The following is a 27,087-nucleotide window of genomic DNA, read 5'->3' as shown; positions in this document are numbered from 1 at the left end:
CTATACTGTCACCAGGTACAACAAGTCACAGTCTTGACAACCTGATCTATATAGTCACCAGGTACGACAAGTCACAGTCTTGACAACCTGATCTATACAGTCACCAGGTACAACAAGTCACAGTCTTGACAACCTGATCTATACAGTCACCAGGTACAACAAGTCACAGGTCTTGACAACCTGATCTATATAGTCACCAGGTATGACAAGTCACAGTCTTGACAACCTGATCTATACAGTCACCAGGTACGACAAGTCACAGTCTTGACAACCTGATCTATATACAGTCACCAGGTATAACAAGTCACAGTCTTGACAACCTGATCTATACAGTCACCAGGTACAACAAGTCACAGTCTTGACAACCTGATCTATACTGTCACCAGGTACAACAAGTCACAGTCTTGACAACCTGATCTATACTGTCACCAGGTACAACAAGTCACAGTCTTGACAACCTGATCTATACTGTCACCAGGTACAACAAGTCACAGTCTTGACAACCTGATCTATATAGTCACCAGGTACAACAAGTCACAGTCTTGACAACCTGATCTATACAGTCACCAGGTACAACAAGTCACAGTCTTGACAACCTGATCTATACTGTCACCAGGTACAACAAGTCACAGTCTTGACAACCTGATCTATATAGTCACCAGGTACGACAAGTCACAGTCTTGACAACCTGATCTATACAGTCACCAGGTACGACAAGTCACAGTCTTGAAAACCTGATCTATACAGTCACCAGGTACAACAAGTTACAGGCTTGACAACCTGATCTATATAGTCACCAGGTACGACAAGTCACAGTCTTGACAACCTGATCTATACAGTCACCAGGTACAACAAGTCACAGTCTTATAATAATAATAAATGCATATTTATAATGCGCTCCTTCCACACCCTAAGGCATGCTCAAAGCGCTACAGAATATTTACACTGGAGTATTTACAGATGAAGTTATACATAATATACTGAGAAAAGGTGGGTTTTAAGTCTGGACTTAAAAATGTCAATTGTGGCAGAGCTTTTAAGGGCACATGGGAGAGAGTTCCAGAGCACAGGCGCGGAGTAAGAGAATGATCGGTGTCCGAAGGATTTCAGTTTGTAGGATGGGATGACCAGTCGGTTTTTTGTGTGTTTGAGCCAAGTTGCGTATGGGACATCTGTAGGAGTTCAGACAAGTAGGAGGGAGCCAAACCATGGAGGCACTTGTATCGTCAGACAGAGGATCTTAAAGTCAATTCTGGCCCTAACTGGTAGCCAATGCATTTCTTTCAACACTGGTGTTATATGGGAACGCTTTAGAAGTCTTGCTGATGATGCGGGCGGAAGTATTTTGGATCTTCTGAAGCTTATCAAGGAGTTTAGAACTGAGGCCCGAAGGATGCTGTTACAGTAATCAAGCCTAGATGTAACAAGAGCTCGAACAAGGGCTTGAGTTGCAGCAGTTGTCAGGTATTGCCGAATGTTACCAATGGATCTTAGGTGAAAGTAGCAGGTCCTGCTCAGACGGGTTAACATGAGCATCCAGAGTCAAGGAAGAGTCGATGTGGACACCCAAGTCCTTAACCACATCAGAGAATCTGACGTCAGAGTCTGCGACTGTAAGGGTGTCGGTTTTGACCTTGCTGAGTTGTTGCTTTGTACCAATGAGAACTGCTTCTGTTTTTGTGTCATTAAGTTTAAGCATGTTTCCTGTCATCCAGCACTTGATGTCCTGCGTACATTCAGCGATGCACTGAAGAGACGTAGATAGATCTGACAGATGAAATGCTTTCAGGAGCTGGGTGTCATCAGCGTAGGCATGATGAGAAACTGAGTGGTCTGTAGTCTTGACAACCTGATCTATATAGTCACCAGGTACGAAAAGTCACAGTCTTGAAAACCTGATCTATATAGTCACCAGGTACGACAAGTCACAGTCTTGACAACCTGATCTATACAGTCACCAGGTACGACAAGTCACAGTCTTGAAAACCTGATCTATACAGTCACCAGGTACAACAAGTTACAGGCTTGACAACCTGATCTATATAGTCACCAGGTACGACAAGTCACAGTCTTGACAACCTGATCTATACAGTCACCAGGTACAACAAGTCACAGTCTTGACAACCTGATCTATATAGTCACCAGGTACAACAAGTCACAGTCTTGAAAACCTGATCTATATAGTCACCAGGTACAAGTCACTGTCTTGACAACCTGATCTATACAGTCACCAGGTACAACAAGTCAGTCTTGACAACCTGATCTATATAGTCACCAGGTACAACAAGTCACAGGCTTGACAACCTGATCTATACAGTCACCAGGTACGACAAGTCACAGCCTTGACACCATCATGCAATGAGTTTAACTACAAACTTTAGCATCTTAACAAGCTGATAGTACTTATGAAATGTACATTTATAACATGGGACAAAAACCTTGTAAAAATATTGTTCAAGCCAAAAATTGTTCCCAAATCAGTTGTTTGATTATGAGAAAATGTGATAGAATTCTTAGTTGAGAATATTACAGAGCCGTTCAGAATTAAATGTTGAACTATGAAACCAGACCATTCTTTATGCTTAAACAAGTGTGCTGAATAAGAGGCATTAGAGGAATAACAAGCATTACAAAATCATATCCTCTGCCAATGGCATGTTCTATTGTATGCAAAATACCATCTCTTGACAAGAAAGCTTTGACAATCTTCTTGCACCACACAGTTGTTAGTGTTTGTTTCTAGCTGCTTTTTTTTATATATGAAAATCATACTCATGCAAGTAATCTTTCGAGAGCAATTACTGTACAACCAATTATGGCCATAAGGAAGTGCAAGTGGTGATGCAGTCTCAAAACATTCATTATTATCATATCAACATTGATTGACTCTAATATATCTCCCTATTTTTTCAATCGTAAATTAAAAATGAAGTTCTCCTACTTTTTTAAAGAGTATATTATCAGTAATATATGCAGGCTGTATGTGACTAGTTAACACTGTGGGTGCTGGGGGTTATCACAGGATTCACTAGGGTTTCTGTTATTTCAATGGAATTCGAAAAAGAAAACAGAAAATAAACTAAAAATATCAGTCCAGAAGTCATAGACTGACCCCTTGACTGATAACCCGAGGAAATACAAATGGTTCATTGACTGGGATTTGTTTTCAGGGAAACAAGAGAGAAAACTTTCTAAAATTCTAAAATGAACCAGTTAATGTTCATGGCTAGACTGATGTGTGCAAACGTTAATCAAGGACTATTAGGTTATCTTTAGGACCAGTAAAGAAACCTATTCCTCATTGGGACTTATGTCAAACATCCTGTCATTAACACACAAACTTTTATTCTCTTCAAAATTACAAAGAGGAAGGGCATCAGTTCACTGATACATGTGCAAAAGTGTCTGAGTTGTGCTCAGTAAAGAAAACTTGACAGACATCAGACTAATTTTAGTCTACAAATGACATTTTTCAAGCATAATTTTAGGTGTGAATCACACATCCAAAAGGAAAGGTGTGAATCACACATCCAAAAGGAACGGAGTGTGAATCATGTGAAGATGTACAAACTGGATATCACCTTTCGCTACACGTGAAAAGAAATCAGAGTTTGGTGTTTGTAACAGCAAAGGTGTAAGACATGGAAATGTGTTGGAAAGTCAAACTGGAAGATTGCATCGGACATGATTTTTTTTTTTTAAATGCATTAAATGTTCTGCCAAACAAAGTTTGAAAAAAAAAGACCCTGGATCTAGTGCTGTGGCCGTGGATGAGATCTGTAAGCCAAGTGGAAGATAGAAATGACTATGTTTCCAAGAGAATTGGTTGGCTTTGTTTCCTCAGTTTTTGACCAAATTGGGAAGTTAGGATGTTTGAATGGGCATTAAGTCAAAATCAGTCTCAGGATGAATTCTTCAAAGTTTCCAAACAAGCACACTATGCCAAGAATAAGGATCACTAAGTGGTTCGTTGATCCCTGTCGTGAAAATGACCCATCTCTGTCTGTCATTAGTGAGCCCAAAGTGCCTTTTCTTTTTGTCAACATCAGTGAACACTACAACCAGCATTACGATACTAAGACATATTGCATCAATACAAATCATCAAGGAGAACTAACCTGGAAATAGGTTCTCATAGCTTCTTGTTGCTAAAATTCATTCCAAGTAACATACAATCATCTAGATGGATTTAAGTCACAAATGACAGTCAACAGACACTTGAACTTGCAGTGTAATGGGGTTGTGTCTGTCAACACAGATAAAGAAGCTTACAGTGTTTGAAATTTTCATACTGAATAAATTCAGCTGTATAGATTGATCAACCAACCTGTCTCAAGACGGCAATCATTCATATGACTACATGTCTATAACACATAACAACTGAGATACGTCTACAACACTACCTGCACTTCTCAATATATCCTTTCTTGGCAGCAGTAAGAAAATGACAACCTGGTGAAGCACATGCAGCAAACAAACACACCGTGCCATGGCAAACCAACCAATATTCAGTTGCAGACATATGCATGTTCACACTAAGCAGCATAGTCACATAGACACTGGACACTGTAGCTGTAAGTCATATCTAGCATCTCCACGGTAACTTCATTGTCATTGGTATATACTTTCTTGATCATGTTTACAATGAACAGTGTCAAACAACAGTGTGACGGGATGGTGATGAGAGCGGATCTGTGGTTCAACAGCTATGTACTCGCCCACAAGAGACTCAAGAGTTCTCTCCGCTCGTTTCCATAAGTAGAAGAATTGTGTAGCACTATCAGCCACACCTCGTTCAACCTCTCTCAACCACACCTTGTTTAACCCCTGTTACACCTCTTACAACCCCTCTCAACCACACCTCGTACAGCTCCCTCTGCCACACCTCGTACCTTTACCACACCTTGCACAACCCCTTTCAACCACACCTTATACAACCCCCCAGCCATACCTCATACATCCCTCCATGTCACACCTCGTACATAGCGATTATTACACGAGCAAGTGTGTCATATGACTTATACGAAACGAGTGTGAAATTTTGTATTGCCCGCGCTCTCACACTCGGATATTGTGTTAATGTTGTCAAATATCAAGTCATCTGACGAAGTTGATATGTTCACGAGTGTCGCAGCCACGAGTGAACATATCAACTTTTGTCAGACCACTAGATGAAATATACATGTTATTTGACAACATTAACAAAATATTCTATTTATTATATTTTGATCATTGTTTATAAATGATCGAGACATCAAGTAAGTCTGCATAACTCTTTAATCAGAAAGTAGTTCCAGGCAAAAGTGATATTCTACTCAGTGAAATAACATGTTATTCTACTCAGTGAAAATACCATTTTTACTTTCACCAATATTTACAGTATTTCACCCTTAAGAATATAATAAATCCCTTTATGTCACACCTCGTACATCCCTTTATGTCACACATCGTACATCCCTTTATGTCACACCTCGTACATCCCTTTATGTACATCCCTTTATGTCACACCTCGTACATCCCTTGATGTCACACATCGTACATCCCTTTATGTATATCCCTTTATGTCACACCTCGTAGATCCCTTTATATACATTCCTTTATGTCACACCTCGGACATCCCTTTATGTCACACATCGTACATCCCTTTATATACATCCCTTTATGTCACACATCGTACATCCCTTTATGTACATCCCTTTATGACACACATCGTACATCCATTTATATACATCCCTTTATGACACACATCGTACATCCCTTTATGTACATTCCTTTATGTCACACATCGTACATCCCTTTATGTACATCTCTCTATGTCACACCTCGTACATCCCTTTATGTACATCCCTTTATGACACACATCGTACATCCCTTTATGTCACACATCGTTCATCTCTTTCTGTCACACATCGTACGTCCCTTTATGTACATCCCTTTATGTCACACATCGTACGTCCCTTTATGTCACACATCGTACATCCCTTTATGTCACACATCGTACATCCCTTTATGTCACACATCGTACATCCTTTTATGTCACACATCGTACATCCCTTTATGTGTCACATCCCTTTATGTCACACATCGTACATCCCTTTATGTACATCCCTTGATGTCACACATCGTACATCCTTTTATGTCACACATCGTACATCCCTTTATATACATTCCTTTATGTCACACATCGTACATCCCTTTATGTCACACATCGTACATCCCTTTATATACATCCATTTATGTCACACCTCGTACATCCCTTTATGTACATCCCTTTATGACACACATCGTATGTCATCCCTTTATGGCACACATCGTACATCCCTTTATGTACATCTCTTCATGTCACACCTCGTACATCCCTTTATGTACATCCCTTTATGTCACACATCGTACATCCCTTTAACAACATCTCTTTATGTCACACCTCGTACATCCCTTTATGTAGATCACATTATGTCACAAATCGTACATACCTTTATATACATCCCTTTATGTCACACATCGTACTTCCCTTTATGTACATGCCTTTATGTCACACATCGTAGATCCCTTTATGTACATCTCTCTATGTCACACCTCGTACATCCCTTTATGTAGATCACATTATGTCACACCTCGTACATCCCTTGATGTCACACATCGTACATCCTTTTATGTCACACATCGTACATCCCTTTATGTACATCCCATTATGTCATACATCGTACATCCCTTTATGTCATACATCCCTTTATGTCACACCTTGTACATCCCTTTATGTCACACATCATACATCCCTTTATGTCACACATGTCACACCCCATACATCCCTTTATGTCACACCTTGTACATCCCTTTATGTCACACCTCGTACATCCCTTTATGTCGCACATGTCACACCCCATACATCCCTTTATGTTACACCTCGTACATCCCTTTATCGTCAGTCAAACCCATGGAGAAACTCAGTACTTCTCATAATCAGCAACAGCCCCATCATGTTTAATCTTACTAAACGGTTGATCACCAGACATGTTTGTCCCTTGAAGCCACACACAAGCACAGTTAACATAGACTCAAGCAATGCTACTATGGCAGCCCTAAGGTCGGGACAAACCTACCTTTTTACATTATCTTTCACATCATCCTCAAAATCGTCAAAGCCCATGATACTCTCACTGAAAGGAAACAAAACGTACAGGAATGACAAACATGCACAGAATATGATGTTGGTGTAGGAAGTGCAGCTGTGGGAGCAGGTGGCGTCACACAATACACAGTGTCCAGTACAGTCCAAGTCTCCCATGTACCAACAGATATGTTATGTCCAAACAAACTGGCATCTGCACTCCTAGTGCTGAACACAAGATCACTTAAAATGTGCAATATGTTTAACATTGAACACACACTGTGACTATGTTGCATCTTATTGTATGACACAAATCTGTGTGCTGTGCCATCATGCAGACAACAGCACACAACCAGGACTCAGTGTAGGAACTTGGTCAATCCTACATCCTCATAATGATTCAATCCACTTCATTCCTATATCATCTATAAAGACAACATGATGCAAATAATTTCTCAAACTGAGTTCCTATCCATTTGATTTAAAACAAAAGCAACACCTGTAACCACAATCAAATTAGCCAATAACTACAAATTCTTAATTTCCTTCCGCATATTTTTTACTGGATGCAAGGTTTGTGAATTTCCCCCTTTACACAGACCGCAAGGGGCCACATATACACAGCAAACAGGAAAACAGTGCTGGCAACGTCCTCAGTCAAGACAAGCTCCTCGCTTGCCCTCAAGATGGAAGGGCAGTCAAATATTCAACATGAGACTGAGTTTAGATCAATGTTGTTACAAGCAATTCCTGTATTCACGTAAATACTGGGGGAAGTCGTGGAGGTGGCAACCGGGCAGTTTATATGGACAAATTCTTCATGGGCATTCATTCATGGCAAAAATGTTCATTTCCTGAAGTTTCCAAACGTTTTTAACAATTGTTTCTAGTTATTGCAAAAGGAATAAATGAGGAATACAACAAATCTATTAACCATATCTACCTACATATGACAGATATGTTGGTACCCTGCTTCCTCCCATTTCCTGGCAACTGATTTCTCTTCACTTCCACAATAGTTGTGACATCAGTTCAAAATTAGAATTGTGAATAAAAAAATATATTACATTCTAAGGTTCAGATACATATGAGAATTATGTAACTGAAGTTATGACAGGTGCCAGAGTTGAGTATTACCTATAAATATGTAACTTACTGAGGTTTAGGTAGGTGCAAGAGTTGAGTATTACCCACAAATATGTAACTTACTGAGGTTTAGGTAGGTGCCAGAGTTTAGGATTACCCATAAATATGTAACTAAGGCCAAAAAAATATATCTCCGTTTCCTATTACATGCTCTTTAAATATAGGGTAGGTGGGTCGGTTTTATCTTTTTTTTTTACTTTTTTTTTATTTCTTAGTGGACACCTGATGTCTTCAAGAGTACCATATCATGTAGTGATAATGCCTTATGATGAAACATTGAAAGATTTCTATATCAAATCATTATTTATGTTATTTATTTGCAGATTTGGTCAGTGAGGACCCATTATGCCAATTCAATACAATCCATTTTAGCCCTACGTACACTGAAAAACATGGAAATATCATACTCGATTTGGATGAAAATGACGAGTTGAAATGCACTCCAGTTATGATATTGACTTGGTTAAAAAAAAGATTTAGGGTCGGGGGTTCTGGGGGATTTAGGATAGGGTCGGTCGGTTACCAGAAACGGACATATACTTTTGGGGGGCCTAAGGTTCATGTAGGTGCCAGAGTTGACTATTACCCATAAATATGTAACTTACTGAGGTTTATGTGGGTGCAAGAGTTGAGTATTACCTATAAATATGTAACTTACTGAGGTTTATGTGGGTGCAAGAGTTGAGTATTACCTATAAATATGTAACTTACTGAGGTTTAGGTAGGTGCAAGAGTTGAGTATTACCTATAAATATGTAACTTACTGAGGTTTAGGTAGGTGCAAGAGTTGAGTATTACCTATAAATATGTAACTTACTGAGGTTTATGTGGGTGCAAGAGTTGAGTATTACCTATAAATATGTAACTTACTGAGGTTTAGGTAGGTGCAAGAGTTGAGTATTACCTATAAATATGTAACTTACTGAGGTTTAGGTAGGTGCCAGAGTTGAGTATTACCTATAAATATGTAACTTACTGAGGTTTATGTGGGTGCAAGAGTTGAGTATTACCTATAAATATGTAACTTACTGAGGTTTATGTGGGTGCAAGAGTTGAGTATTACCTATAAATATGTAACTTACTGAGGTTTAGGTAGGTGCAAGAGTGGAGTATGACCTATTAATATGTAACTTACTGAGGTTTAGGTAGGTACAAGAGTTGAGTATTACCTATAAATATGTAACTTACTGAGGTTTAGGTAGGTGCAAGAGTTGAGTATTACCTATAAATATGTAACTTACTGAGGTTTATGTGGGTGCCAGAGTTGAGTATTACCTATAAATATGTAACTTACTGAGGTTTAGGTAGGTGCAAGAGTTGAGTATTACCTATAAATATGTAACTTACTGAGGTTTATGTGGGTGCAAGAGTTGAGTATTACCTATAAATATGTAACTTACTGAGGTTTAGGTAGGTGCAAGAGTTGAGTATTACCTATAAATATGTAACTTACTGAGGTTTAGGTAGGTGCCAGAGTTGAGTATTACCTATAAATATGTAACTTACTGAGGTTTATGTAGGTGCAAGAGTTGAGTATTACCTATAAATATGTAACTTACTGAGGTTTATGTGGGTGCAGAGTTGAGTATTACCTATAAATATGTAACTTACTGAGAGGTTTAGGTAGGTACAAGAGTTGAGTATTACCTATAAATATGTAACTTACTGAGGTTTAGGTAGGTGCAAGAGTTGAGTATTACCTATAAATATGTAACTTACTGAGGTTTATGTGGGTGCAAGAGTTGAGTATTACCTATAAATATGTAACTTACTGAGGTTTAGGTAGGTGCAAGAGTTGAGTATTACCTATAAATATGTAACTTACTGAGGTTTATGTGGGTGCAAGAGTTGAGTATTACCTATAAATATGTAACTTACTGAGGTTTATGTGGGTGCAAGAGTTGAGTATTACCTATAAATATGTAACTTACTGAGGTTTATGTGGGTGCAAGAGTTGAGTATTACCTATAAATATGTAACTTACTGAGGTTTAGGTAGGTGCAAGAGTTGAGTATTACCCATAAATATGTAAGTTACTGAGGTTTAGGTAGGTGCAAGAATTGAGTATTACCTGTTAAAGTGTTGCTGAGATTTTAAGGACCGTTCATAATTTATGGCAGGGGGTTGTGTGGGTGGTGGTGATGATGGTTTTTATGGAGAAGCATGTACACTGTGAATGACTCCCACTAAGATTTATGTACAAAGTAAGTGACCCCCCTGCATGTCATGTACAAAATTGCTACCCTACCTCCCCAGAACAAAATGGGTGACACCCCTACCCACCCCAAACCAACCACACCGGAAGTTTGCGTAGGTGTGTGAAGTAAGGATTACCTGTAAATGTGTTACTGAGGTTCAGGTAGGTATGAGATGTAAGGATTACCTGTAAATATGTTACCTAGGTTCAGGTAGGTATGAGATGTAAGGATTACCTGTTAATGTGTTACCTAGGTTCAGGTAGGTGTGAGATGTTTACATTACCTGTAAATGTTTTACTGAGGTTCAGGTAGGTATGAGATGTAAGGATTACCTGTTAATGTGTTACCTAGGTTCAGGTAGGTATGAGATGCAAGGATTACCTGTAAATGTGTTACTGAGGTTCAAGTAGGTATGAGATGTAAGGATCACCTATAAATGTGTTACTGAGGTTCAGGTAGGTATGAGATGTAAGGATTACCTGTAAATGTGTTACCTAGGTTCAGGTAGGTATGAGATGCAAGGATTACCTGTAAATGTGTTACTGAGGTTCAGGTAGGTATGAGATGTAAGGATTACCTGTAAATGTGTTACTGAGGTTCAGGTAGGTGTGTGAAGTAAGGATTACCTGTAAATGTGTTACCTAGGTTCAGGTAGGTGTGAGATGTTTACATTACCTGTAAATGTGTTACTGAGGTTCAGGTAGGTGTGAGATGTAAGGATTACCTGTAAATGTGTTACTGAGGTTCAGGTAGGTATGAGATGCAAGGATTACCTGTAAATGTGTTACTGAGGTTCAAGGTAGGTATGAGATGTAAGGATTACCTGTAAATGTGTTACTGAGGTTCAGGTAGGTATGAGATGTAAGGATTACCTGTAAATGTGTTACCTAGGTTCAGGTAGGTATGAGATGTAAGGATTACCTGTAAATGTGTTACTGAGGTTCAGGTAGGTATGAGATGTAAGGATTACCTGTAAATGTGTTACTGAGGTTCAGGTAGGTATGAGATGTAAGGATTACCTGTAAATGTGTTACTGAGGTTCAGGTAGGTATGAGATGTAAGGATTACCTGTAAATGTGTTACCTAGGTTCAGGTAGGTATGAGATGCAAGGATTACCTGTAAATGTGTTACTGAGGTTCAAGTAGGTATGAGATGTAAGGATTACCTGTAAATGTGTTACTGAGGTTCAGGTAGGTATGAGATGTAAGGATTACCTGTAAATGTGTTACCTAGGTTCAGGTAGGTATGAGATGCAAGGATTACCTGTAAATGTGCTACTGAGGTTCAGGTAGGTATGAGATGTAAGGATTACCTGTAAATGTGTTACCTAGGTTCAGGTAGGTATGAGATGTAAGGATTACCTGTAAATGTGTTACTGAGGTTCAGGTAGGTATGAGATGTAAGGATTACCTGTAAATGTGTTACCTAGGTTCAGGTAGGTATGAGATGTAAGGATTACCTGTAAATGTGTTACTGAGGTTCAGGTAGGTATGAGATGTAAGGATTACCTGTAAATGTGTTGCTGAGGTTCAGGTAGGTATGAGAAGTAATGATTACCATTAAATGTGTTACTGAGGTTCAGGGAGGTTCAAGGTGAGCATTCCTAGCACCAGGACGTGTGTTAAAAAGGGACAGATTAGTTCAGATTGAATATTACCAGTACATGTGGCACCCACTGCTGTAAGGTAAACTATATGACAATGGTGGCACATCATGTAATGCAATGCTTGTAATAAGGTGCTGGAAATGCAGTTGAAATGATACAGATGACAGATCAGGAGAAGTCAGATGAATTTCAACATATACACAGTACAATTTCAAGTTATGGCTTGAAGAAGGCAATGTCATCCTAATGTAGTTCTGAGTATTAGCTGTAATCTACTAAAGCTGTAGGTACATGGTTCTTTCAGTTCATGGTCTTGATTGAAACATCATTATTTTATATAATCAGGTTGTGTTCACACCCCAGACTCTCATTCCCCTGTGAAACACAGTCATGGACTGATGGAGCCAGTTGTTAATGTACGTCAGTCACTGAATTACAAGAATGCCAGTGCTGAATTCTTCAATCCAAACCCATGAAATCTACAACCAAGGACTAAGTCTATTGTTCAATAGACAGAATCTGGACCTCATTATAACAAAGCAACAAATGTGTGAAAGGTTTTATGTGATGCGCAAATGCATAGAATGTTGATCAATTAAAAGGCTGTGTAATTAAAGTGAAAGGTACAGAATGGTACACTACACTATGTTACATTTCATTACAGGATCCTCATACTTTCTGTAAGGATTCTTGACATTGATTTCTGAAGGTCTAATGAACCCCTAAAGGACCCTTAGTTTGAAAGTCAATGTAAAACCATGATGCCTTTGAACATGTGGAATATTATTCTAGCTTATCCGAACACAATAACTTACAGTGAGAGGGTAATGCAAAGCAACACATCACAATCATACTCTTCCCAACATATATTTCAGCTGCAGCAATTACTACTCCTAGCACCCGACATGATCCAACTGAGATTCACATAGTGAGGCATACATACATTTGTATTTCAGCACTAGGACGAACATACACAGTCAACACAAGAGAAGCCAAGGCCTTTTTCCACACAGGGAACACCAATAAACATGCTGCAAGCTTTCATTTTATATTCTTAAGTGCAAAGATCATAGTTATAAAGATGATCTTAGAAACTTTTTGTCAGAAAGATACAAACTTGGATTACAAAAAAAATATTGTTAATTGAAAGAATTAATTAAATTCTACATAATTACTCCTTCTTGATCCACTACTTAGTATGAAGCATGAACTTACCATGGATAGAATTCCTCATGATAGGAAGGCATGTCTGCTGGGAGTATATGTCCTTTCACCATGATGGTACTTAACTCAACTGAACTCTCTTCCAAGGCACTTCTATTTTACTTCCACAATTCAAATTGTAACTGAAATGCCCTCTCTGAACGCCTAGTGACCTGCTTTTGGCAGCAACGAACTAGGATAACCTGACAGAGAGCGACAAGATGTTGACATGCTGCCTTTAACAAATACACCAGCAAACTTGCACTTCCTCGAATGGTATGACTGGGACCCCTCTTTCTTAGCTTAAACCCTTGTCAGAAGACAGCTCATGTGTAACAACTCTTCACTTACTTCCCTTTGACATTTCTCTACCAGTGTTAAGTAAAAGAGTTGGACATTCAGTTGGAGATACACAGTAGGTTACACGGGTCAATAAAACATTGGCAGTAGTCCTCTCCCCCCTAAAATGTTGGCTCCTCCAGACAGCCCCAGGAAAACGTTCCCCTTACCCACACGCGGAGCAAAGGGAAACTGTTTTTGTGGGGTTTTGCTACAGACGTTTGTAAAACATTCAGTGTACATAGACTTGGGGCCATCTACAATGAAACAGGAAGATGAGGAAGAATTAGACTAGACCAGCAAGACTGCCAGCACATCAAAGTGGATATGATGAATCCTCAAGTTCTATCAACAATACACCACCAATATTCCATTTATGTACAAAAAACATATTACTTTTCACACTCTAAGGTCCACATAAGGCAATTGTTCCTTTTGAATTATTAAAATTACTTAGCTGTCGGGTAACACAGAATGAAGGAAACCGTGAATAAAATGAACTTAATACACTGCAATAATAAGTCCAGATATATAGCGAACACTTTTAGTAAACAGTCAGCGACAAAGCAGGATCAACATGCACATTTCGGAATTAAGTGGTTCACTTGAAAGGTACATGCTCACAGTAAACAAACAAACTGTCAACAACCTGATAGTACACAATATACACATACAGTGGGTATATTACTTGCAGGGCTCTCAAAATGTCTTCAACCCAACTGATTTTGTATTTGTCCTGCAATAATTTCACTTGTCCTAAAATATTTTAGAGTTTCATGTTTTCAGTTATTAATAGTAATACCACTTTCTGTAATTAATTTTCCGACTTATTTTTCACCAACTATTTTCAATGAATTTACGTACTGTTCAAACTGTTTTCATTTTGAACTCTGTTTATGACCCAATCATATTTTCAGATATGATAGCGAGTGAGTTTAGTTTTACACTGCTTTTAGCAATATTCCAGCAATATCATAGCGGGGGACACCTGAAATCGGCTTTACACATTGTACCCATGTGGGGAATCGAACCTGGTTCTTCAGCATGACGAGTGAACGCTTTAACAATTAGGCTATCCCTTCACCCCTTCAGATATGATAATTGCGGATATGTATGACAGGAAGTATGTACATCCCCTTCCATTCAAACACACTGAAGCTTGCCTCTTGCACTATTTTTTTCATTTTTTACAGTCATACTGATTTGCGAACTTTCCTTTTTTCAGCCTGTTTAATAATCAAATCATGTGTTATCATCAACCCAACCATCATCGATTAAAATCTTCCATATATCATCAATTTCCATCACAAAACAAGAAGACATGGTCATCAATATTCTCCACCATACAGGTCCTGGTTTTTAACTCCACCACGACATTCATGTCCTGAAAACACAAACCAAATATGGCTTCCCTATCTATAACGGTTACTGAGAACATCTGTTCCCGTTGGGGATAACGTACACTAAGTCAAGAAAAGCATGACAAGGGCAATAACTCTGTAACAAATTGTAACACGGTTTCCGTTTTCAAACTCCATCAAGGCATTCATGTTCTGAAAACACATACCAAATTTGGTTTCCCTATCTATAATGGTTTCTGTGTACATCTGTCCCCATCATCTTGGATGGACAGATGGATGGACAGATGGAGCTCAAACCTACATCCAACTCACTTCAGAGCGAGGGATAATAATAATAAATCATAATACTTCTCTCCCTTAAACACTTGTTTCAAGACCTGCTGCACAAATTCACTTTCTGTCACTGAGAAGTGCTAGAGAAAGAAAAGTGACATATTTAAGAGTGAGTGAGTGAGTGAGTAAGTTTAGTTTTACCCCACACTCAGCAATATTCTAGCTATATAGCAACCAAGTAAGCGGTCTATACATAATCAAGTCTGGAGACGGACAAGCCAGTGATCAACAGCATGAGCATCGATCATGACGCATGAATTGGGATCACGATGACATGTGTCAACCAAGAGGGCCGAGTCTGACCACCCAATCCCATTAAAGTGATTTTAAAGTAGAACAGGCATCCCTTTGTCCACTGTTTATCGTGTTTTGAAAAATTTTGCAAATGCATATGGCATTGAGCACCAGGGAGGCGCAGGTAGGCCCAGAAAATTGACTGTCGGGACAGGAGGCGGCTTGGTATTCTTGTTTTTAAAAACAAACGAAGGAGTTTAGAAAACTTAAGGCTGGATATGATTGATAGAGGAACTGTGGCTGCCTGTAAGGAGACAATTAGAACTGAGCTGCATGCAATGGGTTGGCAGAAAAGTCAAAGAATTCCATCACCGATCATGAAACCTGAACAAGAGGAGCGAAGGTTCAACTGGTGCTTACAGCATAGAAATTTTAACTGGGACAATGTGATTTTCTCAGATGAAAGTTCAGTGTGGCTGTTTCCTAATACACTGAAATTCTGGACCAAACAACTGAAAAACCTTTGTATCACCGCCCAAAGTACAGTCCGAAATTTAACGTGTGGGGTGGCATTTCTGTGTTAGGGGGCAACGATCCTCTGTGTATTTGAAGGGAATATGAACAGTGAGCGGTACCCAGATATTCTCGAGGGACATTTACTTCCATCTGCTCACATGTTCTATGGAAATGTTTGGATTGTCCAGCAGGACGACGACCAAAAACATCGTTCAAAGCATTCACAGACCTGGTTATATGACATTATTAGATTGGCCAAGCTATAACCCTGACCTAAATCCAATAGGTAATGTTTGGGGACTTATGAAGGAAAGTGTCAAAAAGAAACATCTGACAAATATTGCTGAAGTGAAAGAAGAGGTGGTCAAATATTTGGACAGCATGGACCACGACTTTCTAACTTCTTTGATCAGTAGTATGCCCTGCCGCATTGAATCCTGCATTGCTGCCCATGGTGACTTGACAAAATACTAACTGTTCACCTGTCTTTTGCATCTGGAGTTATGTTCTGCTAATATTCACATTTAATACGTAATGAGAGAAAAAATTAACAAAATTTACAATCTTTAAATTCTCAATAATTTCTGGTTGTACTGTATATGCATTTTTTTCGGGATATTGATAATAACCTTAACTTTAAGCCAATCACATGTTACATATTCAAGAATATTTTTAGCTGGAAACATTTATGATAACTGTCAAAATCATGTAGAGCACAACAAATGATCATTCCTGTGAACTTGTCCATTTGGTATCCAATCCAAAACATTTATGTTCAGCAATCTAAATACATATCCTGCTACATTGATTGTGAAACAATATGTAAGCATGTAATAGTCAAGCAAAAAATTCTGAGTCAAAATATAGCATTTATGACACATGCATCAATTCTCTGCTCATATTACTGATCTACTAAGGTTAAACTATGTTATATTTTTACAATCAAGACAACAATGGTTCCTCAAAAGAAAAATGTTATCAGATCACGGCTCACGGTTGCTGTAAATAACATGGATCAAGTGATTTACACACACTAGTTACAAAAAGTAAACAAGACTGAATGAAATACTTACTGATACTGAATCAGTGATCTAAACTGTTTCTCCCACATCTACCCAAGATTTAATTTAAATATCCATGCATGGAATTGGCCAATTGTGAGTAGAAATTGTATTCAAACCTATTAAACAAATGGGGTTTAATCTTGTGTGTCAGGTGAACAACAAGTAAGGTATTATTTTTATAGGTTGTAAAATATATAAATCTCATAGAAACAACAAAATATTAACATGCACTGACATCAAGTTGGTAGGAAGATGGGGTTGTATTTTTGCAATTTCAGGGCGCACCAGTGCAAGGTCTAAAGGCACTAATTCAGCCTTGTTAATACAAGTAGAACACTGTACGGGACTTCTTTCCAGATGCAAACACCCTCAGTAATGTATGCATATTAATAAAGCAATTGTCATGTTAGCTCAAGTAACGCACAACTCCGGTTTGAAGGTAGATATCTTTACTCATTGGAACTGGAATACAGAACTCATCACTTCCTCCTCTCCTCTGAAGGATTCATCGCTCAGTAAACCCCAGTTCCCCAACACACCGGACACAATGGACGACACAATGACAGGTTGTGTTTGACAGCTATATCTTGATGGGGTAATCCCCGAGACATAAACATCTATACACAACCTGCATTTCAACTGTACATGTTGGAAGAATCTAACTGCTGCACACATGCACAGAAGGCTAACACACTAACCAATCATTGATAAAACAAAAAGACAAAGTCATCAATATCCCCCGCAATGGTAAAATTTTCTTCATCAATATGTGAACTAGTTATGACTATGTCAAATATGTAAACTATGCATATACTCATGCGCGGATCCAGAGGGGGGGTGCGGGGGGTGCGCACCCCCCCAAGAGTGTTCCAAATGTACTACATGTTTTATGCCCAGGGTTCCAAGGATTGGGGTGCACCCCCCCCAAACGAAAATCCTGTATCCGCCTCGGCATATACTAGCATGCTTCTATCAACAACAGACTGCCTGAGTGCTTCCACAGTTTGATGTACCTCAGTAATGTTGATACTGGAAATAGAGTGGTACTGTTGATTAATGTCATTTAGGTTCTTGAATACCCACAAAGTCGAAGGAGAGTACTGAACGTTTTTAAAGTTCTGCTCCGAAAAAGAGCACCAACACCACTTTCAGCCAATGTAAAACTTGTTGCCTTGGAAACACAAAAAATATTTTATTCAGAAATCCCAAACTACCAAAAGGCACCAGTTCACCACTATGCCTATCTATGTGCAAAGTTTGGTGAAGAAATACTGAATGGTTTTTATGTTCTGCTCCAGAAAAGACCTCATTTGCACAGACTGATACACGGACAGAGAGACCAACTTAATACCCCCGCAAAACATGTTGCAGAGACAATAAATGTATCAACATTTCCTTGACATATAGTCACTTCTGACCTAGAAACCCCATAGTGAAATCATTCTGACCTAGACATCCCATAGTGAAATCAATCTTACCTAACCATCCCATAGTGAAATCATTCTGACCTAGACACCTATAGTGAAATTATTCTGACCTAGACACCCCATAGTGAAATCATTCTGACCTAGACACCGCATAGTGAAATCATTGTGATCCAGACACCCCATAGTCAAATCAATCTGACCTAGACACCCCATAGTGAAATCATTTTGACCTAGATGCCCCATAGTGAAATCATTCTGACCTAGACACCCCATAGTGAAATCATTCTGACCTAGACACCTATAGTGAAATTATTCTCACCTAGACCCCCATAGTGAAATCATTCTGACCTAGACACCCCATAGTGAAATCCTTCTGACCTAGACACCCATAGTGAAATCATTTTGACTTAGACACCTCATAGTGAAATCCTTCTGACCTAAACACCCCATAGTGAAATCCTTCTGACCTAGACACCCATAGTGAAATTATTCTGACCTAGACTCCTCATAGTGAAATCATTCTGACCTAGACACCCCATAGTGAAATCCTTCTGACCTAGAAACCCATAGTGAAATTATTCTGACCTAGAACTTCATAGTGAAATCATTCTGACCTAGACACCTCATAGTGAAATCCTTCTGACCTAGACACCCATAGTGAAATCCTTCTGACCTAGACTCCCCATAGTGAAATCATTCTGACCTAGACATCCTATAGTGAAATCATTCTGACCTAGACACCTATAGTGAAATCATTCTGACCTAGACACCCCACAGTAAAATTATTCTAACCTAGCGCCCCTTGGTTAAATCATTCTGACCTAGACATCCCATAGTGAAATCATTCTGACCGAAACACCTATAGTGAAAACATTCTGACCCAGACACCCCATAGTGAAACCATTCTGACCTGGACACCCCGTAGTGAAATCCTTCTGACCTAGACACCCATAGTGAAATTATTCTGACCTAGACACCTATAGTGAAATCCCATTCTGACCCTAGACATCCTTCCATAGTGAAATCATTCTGACCTAGACACCCCATAGTGAAATCATTCTGACCTAGACACCCCATAGTGAAATCATTCTGACCTAGACACCCATAGTGAAATTATTCTGACCTAGACACCCCATAGTGAAATCATTCTGACCTAGACACCCCATAGTGAAATCATTCTGACCTAGACACCCCATAGTGAAATCATTCTGACCTAGACACCCCATAGTGAAATCATTCTGACCTGAAATATTCTGACCTAGACACCCCATAGTGAAATCATTCTGACCCAGACACCCATAGTGAAATTATTCTGACCTAGACACCCGACAGTGAAATCATTCTGATCTAGACAACCCATAATGCAATCATTCTGCCAGTCCACTGCCTCATACATCCAGCAAGGTATAAGCTTTTTGCAACATACATCAGCAGCGAACACAATAAAGAAACCGGTGCGGAAAAGCAGGCCAAACTGTCATTTCATTTGTATGCATGACGATTTTTCAAACAGCAAGTAACATGTATATGAACTGTTCAATTACCTTTAGTTTTACTGCTGATTTCCAAGGAAAATTGACTAACATACAACAATCGTGACTCATTACTGTAAAGTACAACCATTAGGCATTGAGGACATTTTCATCTATCACTTGCTACATACACAATAATTTTTCCCAAGGGCTGATCCATCATTTTGCAAATGAAAAGCCAAATCAACAAAAATTCTCTCAAAGTGAGGTGTTGCTTGGGGGGGTGCAACTGTGTTTGACTTCAAATCGTAACAGGTGATCTGACTGCTTTAATGATTTATGTCTCCCTTTAAATAAATTTTAAGACTGAAGCATTTGTTCATATGTTTCAACGAGAATTAAAATGTTCCTCTTGTTGATGCATATACTTGTGAGGAATATGCATAAGAGCATGGCCTTCCTCGCCGCCTCCTCCAATTATCTTTCTTAGGTACATTTTGCATCACATACAAGCTAAAAAAGATCTTTCTGCTGGAAACAAAACGAACAGTTACCTGATGTCTGGAAATATGATAGAGTCAGATTCTTTTAGACAGTCCGACAAAGTCACTGGGTTGAAGATATGATGGAGTATGCATTCCAAAACATTACATCAAATTCAAGTGAACCAATATCTGAAATAGACTTGATAGTCTGAAAGCAAATATTCACCTCTTGACATCCTACAAAAGGTACAGCAACATTTCACCAGAAGTGGTCCTCTTTGCACAAGGTATGTTCGAAGACAGTCCCGACATTTAGTTGAGAGACCAACCAGATAGACCAGAAACCATTCAGAAAACTCCAGTCATTAAAACTGACACTTGCAGTGAATTATATACGTTGTATGTCCTAACATGACATGTTGCCTGGAAATTCTCGTTCTTTGTGACTTATTGTATTCCACAGTTAGTGGTCTCCATCAATATGATCAAGGAATATGCTCGTGCAAGATTAACTGCTGATGTCTTCACCAATTGAACAACCATGAGGAACACATGCAGACGGGAGCCAGACAGCAGAGTGTGTAAAACTGTGTTAGCTATCTAACAACTCCAAGGCTGATGGATCAATTACTGCCACAGATACAAGCTGCTTATACAACTCAAAGTTTTAAAAATTGTGCCATTCAACCTATCTAATCTTGCACAAACACTTCAGAACTTTGACTTTACACTGAAAAAGAAACATAACTCATATTTGCTTTTCAAGGGGCCCTGGGCAGATTATAGGATTGATGTCATATATCTAGGTGGCGCAGTGGGCGAGCTGGCTAAGGCGCCAGGCTAGTGATCCAGCGAGTTTGAGGTGTTGGGATCGAGTCCACCTGTGACCGGGTGTAAAAACCTTGGAGTCAACTTTGTGTGCAGACTCTTTCAGTGTTGTCACAACCCCTAGTGTACAGTACACAACCCTGTGCACTTAAAAGAACCCACGAATCCGTTGATATATGACCAGATGGTGGTCACATAACTACGTGCAAACACCTAGTTGTGGGTACAGCAACGTGCAGTGAACTTGGACAAAGTATCAAGTTCAACAAGGTAAATATGAATAAATAGATGTGAAACTCCTATTTCACGACTGAGATTACTAATGTAAAAAAGTGACTTGCAAATAAATGCTACATCTTGATAAATCATAGCTTGTAAATTACACAGTAACTCGCCGTCTGCTTGTTTACTTCTTGTCATCATTTTGTCACATGATATATCACGTGACATTGCCATCGTAAAGAAAATCTATGGAAGATTGGAAGGGTCAACTCTTATCATTTTTCGAAAAACAGCAAATCGTTGTTTCTGAACAGATATTTTGTTTAGGTTTTGACTAATGGCCAGTCTACTGGAAGGGGACAATACCGGCAATATTCATCTGAGGCTTTGGAAAATGCGTATGAAGCAGTTATTGACAGAATGTCTGTTAGGAAAGCTGCTAAAAACTTTTCTGTTTCCTTTGCTACTCTCCTTGACCGTACTAGTGGGAATATTGGGATGGAGTGTTTGAAGTCTGGTCCTGAGCCTTTGTTGTCAATCGAAGACTGACTGACTGACTGAGTTTGGTTTTACGCCGCTTTTAGTAATATTCCAGCAATATCACGGCGGAGGACACCAGAAATGGGCTTCACACATTGTGCCCATGTGGGGAATCGAACCCGGGTCTTCGGCGTGACGAGCCAACGCTTTAACCACTAGGCTACCCCACCGCCTCGTCAATCGAAGAGGAGAGAAATCTTGTTGTTCATATTCAAGCAATGGCCGACTTTGGTTTTGGATATACACGTTCTGAAGTTGCCGACCTTGCTACTGATTTAACAATTCATCTGGGGAAGAAATCCAAAACCGACAAACCACTGTCTATGCAATGGTTTTATAATTTCTTGTCGCGTTGGCCTGATCTCAAAATCCAAAAACCAAGATCACTTGAGTTACAGCAAGCGAAGGCTACATCCAAGGAAACGTTCCCACACTACTTCAACGAACTTGGATAGATTCTTGACAAGTACAACTTGAAGGATAACCCACATCGGATATACAACATTGATGAGAAGGGAATTGTGGAAAACCACACTCCTCCGTCTGTGGTATCGCAAGTCAGGCCACCCCATATGCTGTCACCTGTCTGAAATCTAGCACTACTACGATATAGGGTGCGGTAGAGCTTCAGGCGCCATAATACCCCCGTATTTTGTATTCATGGGGAAAAGAATGCGTGAAGAAAACATGACAGGATCAACACCAGCAGCAGCTGGAACCGTTTCTGTTTCTGGATGGTTGAATTCCGAAATATTTCGTCAATATCTTGAACACCATTTCCTGAAGAATTCCGTCACAGCGTCTGTTGATCGTCCCTTGCTTATTCTCTATGATGGACATAGATCGCATGTGTCATTATCACTGATAACCTGGGCTCGTGAACACAACATTATATTGTTTGTTTTACCGGCGCACACGTCACATGTCTTACAACCTATGGACGTTGGCTGTTTTGTACCTTTCTCCAAGATTTACAACAATCTCCGACATAAATTCATGAAGAACAATTCCATCGTTGCTGTTGCAAAACATTCTGTTTGTGAACTGCCATGTAAAGCATACTCCTTGGCATTAACTCCATCAAATCTACAGTCATCATTCAAGACGTGTGGGATTTATCCATTTGATAACAGTACTGTAAGTCGCATTAACTTTGCCCCTTCAACTGCTTTTCACACCCAATGTGAAGACACTGATAGATCCGAACGTGTCGACAATTCTAATGACAAAACAACAACATCGTCTGTCAAGAACTTCCTTTTTTCAAAACAAAGCGTTTTGACTGATAAATCGCAGTCTACAAAGAAGAGGAAAGTTCTTAGTGCGGTCATCGGTGGCAAGGCCATTACAGAGGATTCAATTATGGAGAAAGTTAGAGAACACCAAGTTAGCAATCCCCCTGTGAAGAAAACAAAAATCTGCAAATAAAACACCAACATCGAGACAAAACATCATGACAGATAAATCATCGTCTCCTCAGCCAGGTACATCAAGCATTTACTTCCGTAGAATCGATCCCGTCAATGATTTTTCTGATGAATAAAATGAGATCACAGATGATGAACTTTGCTGTCAGTGTCACAGATTTACACCACAGGAACTCGAAGGATGCCAGAGCATCATGTTTGTCTCATGAGCAGAATGCACACACCCATCGTGCAAACACTGGTCACCTGAAAGTATGCACACCCGTAAGAGTTGTTCGTGCCACGTCAGAATTCTGGTGTCCGTGTCATGATGAGAAGGAGGAATAACTTGTGAAAGAGTATTTATCATGCCAGTGATGTACATGGGATTTCTCTTGTGAAATATTTTGGAATTATTCTTTCTTCGTTACTTTGTGCAACGAATGTTAACCTGTATAGATATGGCTGAGACTTTTTGATTGACACCAGCATCCTGAACTGATGATGTCACTTCCATGCAGCGATGTTTGGACAGCAAAGTTAGCGGCCGACAGAAGTGTCGAAACACGAGGTAATCTTATCGTATTTATTTTAGTTGTCAATAAATAACCACTTTCAATGGTAAGATAGACAATATCAAGATTTATTATGCATCGTCTGAAATACACGGCAGGGTTTCTTATGTGACCGAAAACCGATTATACGAGGATACTGTGACTATGTGTCCCAGTCCACCCAGCTGTGAATGGGTACCTCGTTAGGATGAGAAAGCCACAATAACTCGATGCACCTAGTAGCTGCAAGAGTTGTATACTCCCCAGGGAACTGAGATTGATAATACAATGTGCAGCTGAGATTGACATCCAATGATCGAGGGAAAAAATACCAACGCCTTGAGCATGCACTAGTTGCCTGGATATGTGCACTATATAAATATCCTATAATAATAAAAAATAATAAAATAAAAATATCTGCTGGAGGAAGACTACAAGCTCCTATGTGGCAAGGCATAACTAAAGCACACTGTTTATACACACATATGGAGATAAGAAGTGCGTGGTTCTGTAGGTTCAGTTGAAAAAAAACCCAATGATATATACTTAATGATATAAATTTTGGGGTGACAGCATGTGATATCATATGTACAGGATATCCATGATGCTCTGAAACAAATCCTGTTAGTTAGCCAACAAAGAGCATTCAATCAACGTATTGTCAGGTAATCTTTCCCCCAAAGTATGTTGTGTTTACATAGTCACCTAGACATGGTGTATACTTTCTGCTTTAGTAAACATACATATATAAACACTTCTGACAAATCCACTGTGCAAGATAACACTGATTGATCAATCAATGTAAAGTCAGCTGTATCCCAACTGACCATTCTTCCATTACTTCTAACACATTCACATCACATCAAACAAAATCTTTGACAGAATAATTACACTGGACATGAGTAGTGCCAAATGCGAACCACTGAATGCTATATAACCCAGGGATGAACTTTGCCGAGTCACTGTGCATAGTCTAGGTAGTGTGAGTGTGTCACCATGTTAATACTTGTAATAAAGAGCATCAACAGACTGATGACAAACATACAAGTGTATGGCTATACAAAAATACATGGGTGAGTGAGTGAGTTGAGGTGAGTTGAGTTTTTACGCCGCACTCAGCAATACTCCAGCTATATCGCGGCGGTCTGTAAATAATCAAGTCTGGACCAGACAATCCAGTGATCAACAGCATGAGCATCGATCTGCGTAATTGGGAACCAATGATATGTGTCAACCAAGCCAGGGAGCCTGACCACCGATCCGATTCGCCTCTTACGACAAGCATGGGTTAGTTAGTGAAGGTACATTCTAAGTAATCTAACCCGGACCTTCACGGGTTACATGGATGACAAGAAGGGAGCAGTAATTATTGTTTTATACCAAATTTGCCTGAAAAGAACTGAATTGCTGCAAAAATAACATGTACACATATTTGCTGTATACTGAAGTACATTTCTGTACATAACTGTGTATACACAAGACCATAAGTTGAAAGGTTTTAAATCTTTGAAGGGCATTTAGAAGTGGAATGCATAAGAAAAGCAAGATTTATGGATGTCAACTTCTTTATTATGAATAACACGACATGTCGGGGTGTATGCTTGCTCCTTCATCATCACCTGAAATAGTAAGCATACACTCTGAAACGTCGTATTATTCACAATAAAGAAGTTGACATCCATAAATCTTGCTTTTTCTTGTGAAAGATTTTGGTAAGCATAAACCGATCAAATATGAGAATTCAAAGGGATTCCTCTGGTTATCAAAAACGTCCTCCCAGCTTGCCCAAAATTCAGTTTGTTGAGTTGCTGATACAATTTGGCATCTGGAGATCACACAGGATTATTAAAATAGCACCAGCTGGGGCTGTGTCCCTTCAACTGGTTCTTTGACACTGAACATAGAAGAGTTTCTGAATCAGGAAACATCTATGCTGTGTACAAGACACATTCCCGCAGGCTATATAGAAATGTTCACACATACTGAAGTACACGGAGAACTGTTACATTCCATGAAGCACAGCATCACCCAGAATCAACTTGTAATCAGGTGATAGTTTGTTGATTGTTTTACGCCACACTCAGCAATATTCCAGCTACATGGTGGCGGTCTGTAATAATCAAGTCTGGACCAGACAGTACTGGTGAACATGGGAGTGCCAGTCGAATTTGGTCAAATTGACCAGGATTTTTTGGTCAAAATGCCCCAATTTATTTTAAATGATTAAATATATGCCATAAATGCAATAAAATTTTGATTCCTGAAGTTAACTTTATTTAAATGTTTTTGTATTAACATGTAAATAGGAACAATCAACAGTTGTTCAAAATCTCATTTAAAACACAGTTAAGAATCATATTTTTATCTTGAGGCAGATCAGTCCTATATAAGCTATACATAACTGACTCACAGAACGCAATGGGCATTACAGTGTTTCTATATTCCTTTTGCTCTTATGAGTTTACTAATGGAACATTTAGTAGGAATATTAATTCCCAATAACTTCTATATGAAGAATATAATATCAAACTTGACAAAAACTATGCATTTATGGCATATATTTAATCATTTTAAATAAATTTGACCAAATTTGCTGAGACATTTTGTAGCTGGGGCAATTTGACCGGTACCCGAATAAGGACATCTACATAACATCTGTGAATCACGTTGGGGAATATGTGGATACCGGGTACTGTTCTGTATTCTGTCACCTAAATCCTGAGGTTAGATTTCAACTACCCATCACAACAACATACAGAAGCCAGGTAAGTGTAAGTAAGGTACTTCTATCCTGATTGACTAGCCTACTCTCCCTGCAGTGAGTACTCTGCTGGGCATGAGGACATGAGAACTATGTACTGACTGAAGCACCAATAGTAACCCAGAGATCTGCCCCCTAGATTTAACTGATTTACGGTCGATATGAATATTCACAGTAATAATCGTAATATACGGCACTACATTGGGATACTCAGCTCCACAATATCACACAGCAGTGAATAGGACTATCACACATGCGATAAAATGTGTCAAAAACGTGTCAT

The 27,087-nt window shown here is 39.2% G+C and overlaps 1 protein-coding gene across 1 annotated transcript in view; it reads right to left on the bottom strand.

The window, feature by feature from the left end:
- The window catches only part of LOC124292056 (neuronal PAS domain-containing protein 2-like), a 68,592-nt gene that overhangs the window by 40,901 nt on the left and 604 nt on the right, over positions 1 to 27,087 (bottom strand). Inside the window, 1 exon segment of the mRNA XM_046729129.1 lies at positions 7,101 to 7,157. Coding sequence (XP_046585085.1) covers positions 7,101 to 7,157 — 57 coding nt within the window.

This window comes from Haliotis rubra, unplaced genomic scaffold (assembly GCF_003918875.1).
Source record: "Haliotis rubra isolate DU_JTF1 unplaced genomic scaffold, ASM391887v1 Scf506, whole genome shotgun sequence".
In the NCBI taxonomy this organism is placed as follows: Eukaryota; Metazoa; Mollusca; class Gastropoda; order Lepetellida; family Haliotidae; genus Haliotis; species Haliotis rubra.
This window is presented reverse-complemented; position numbering and strand designations above follow the sequence as displayed.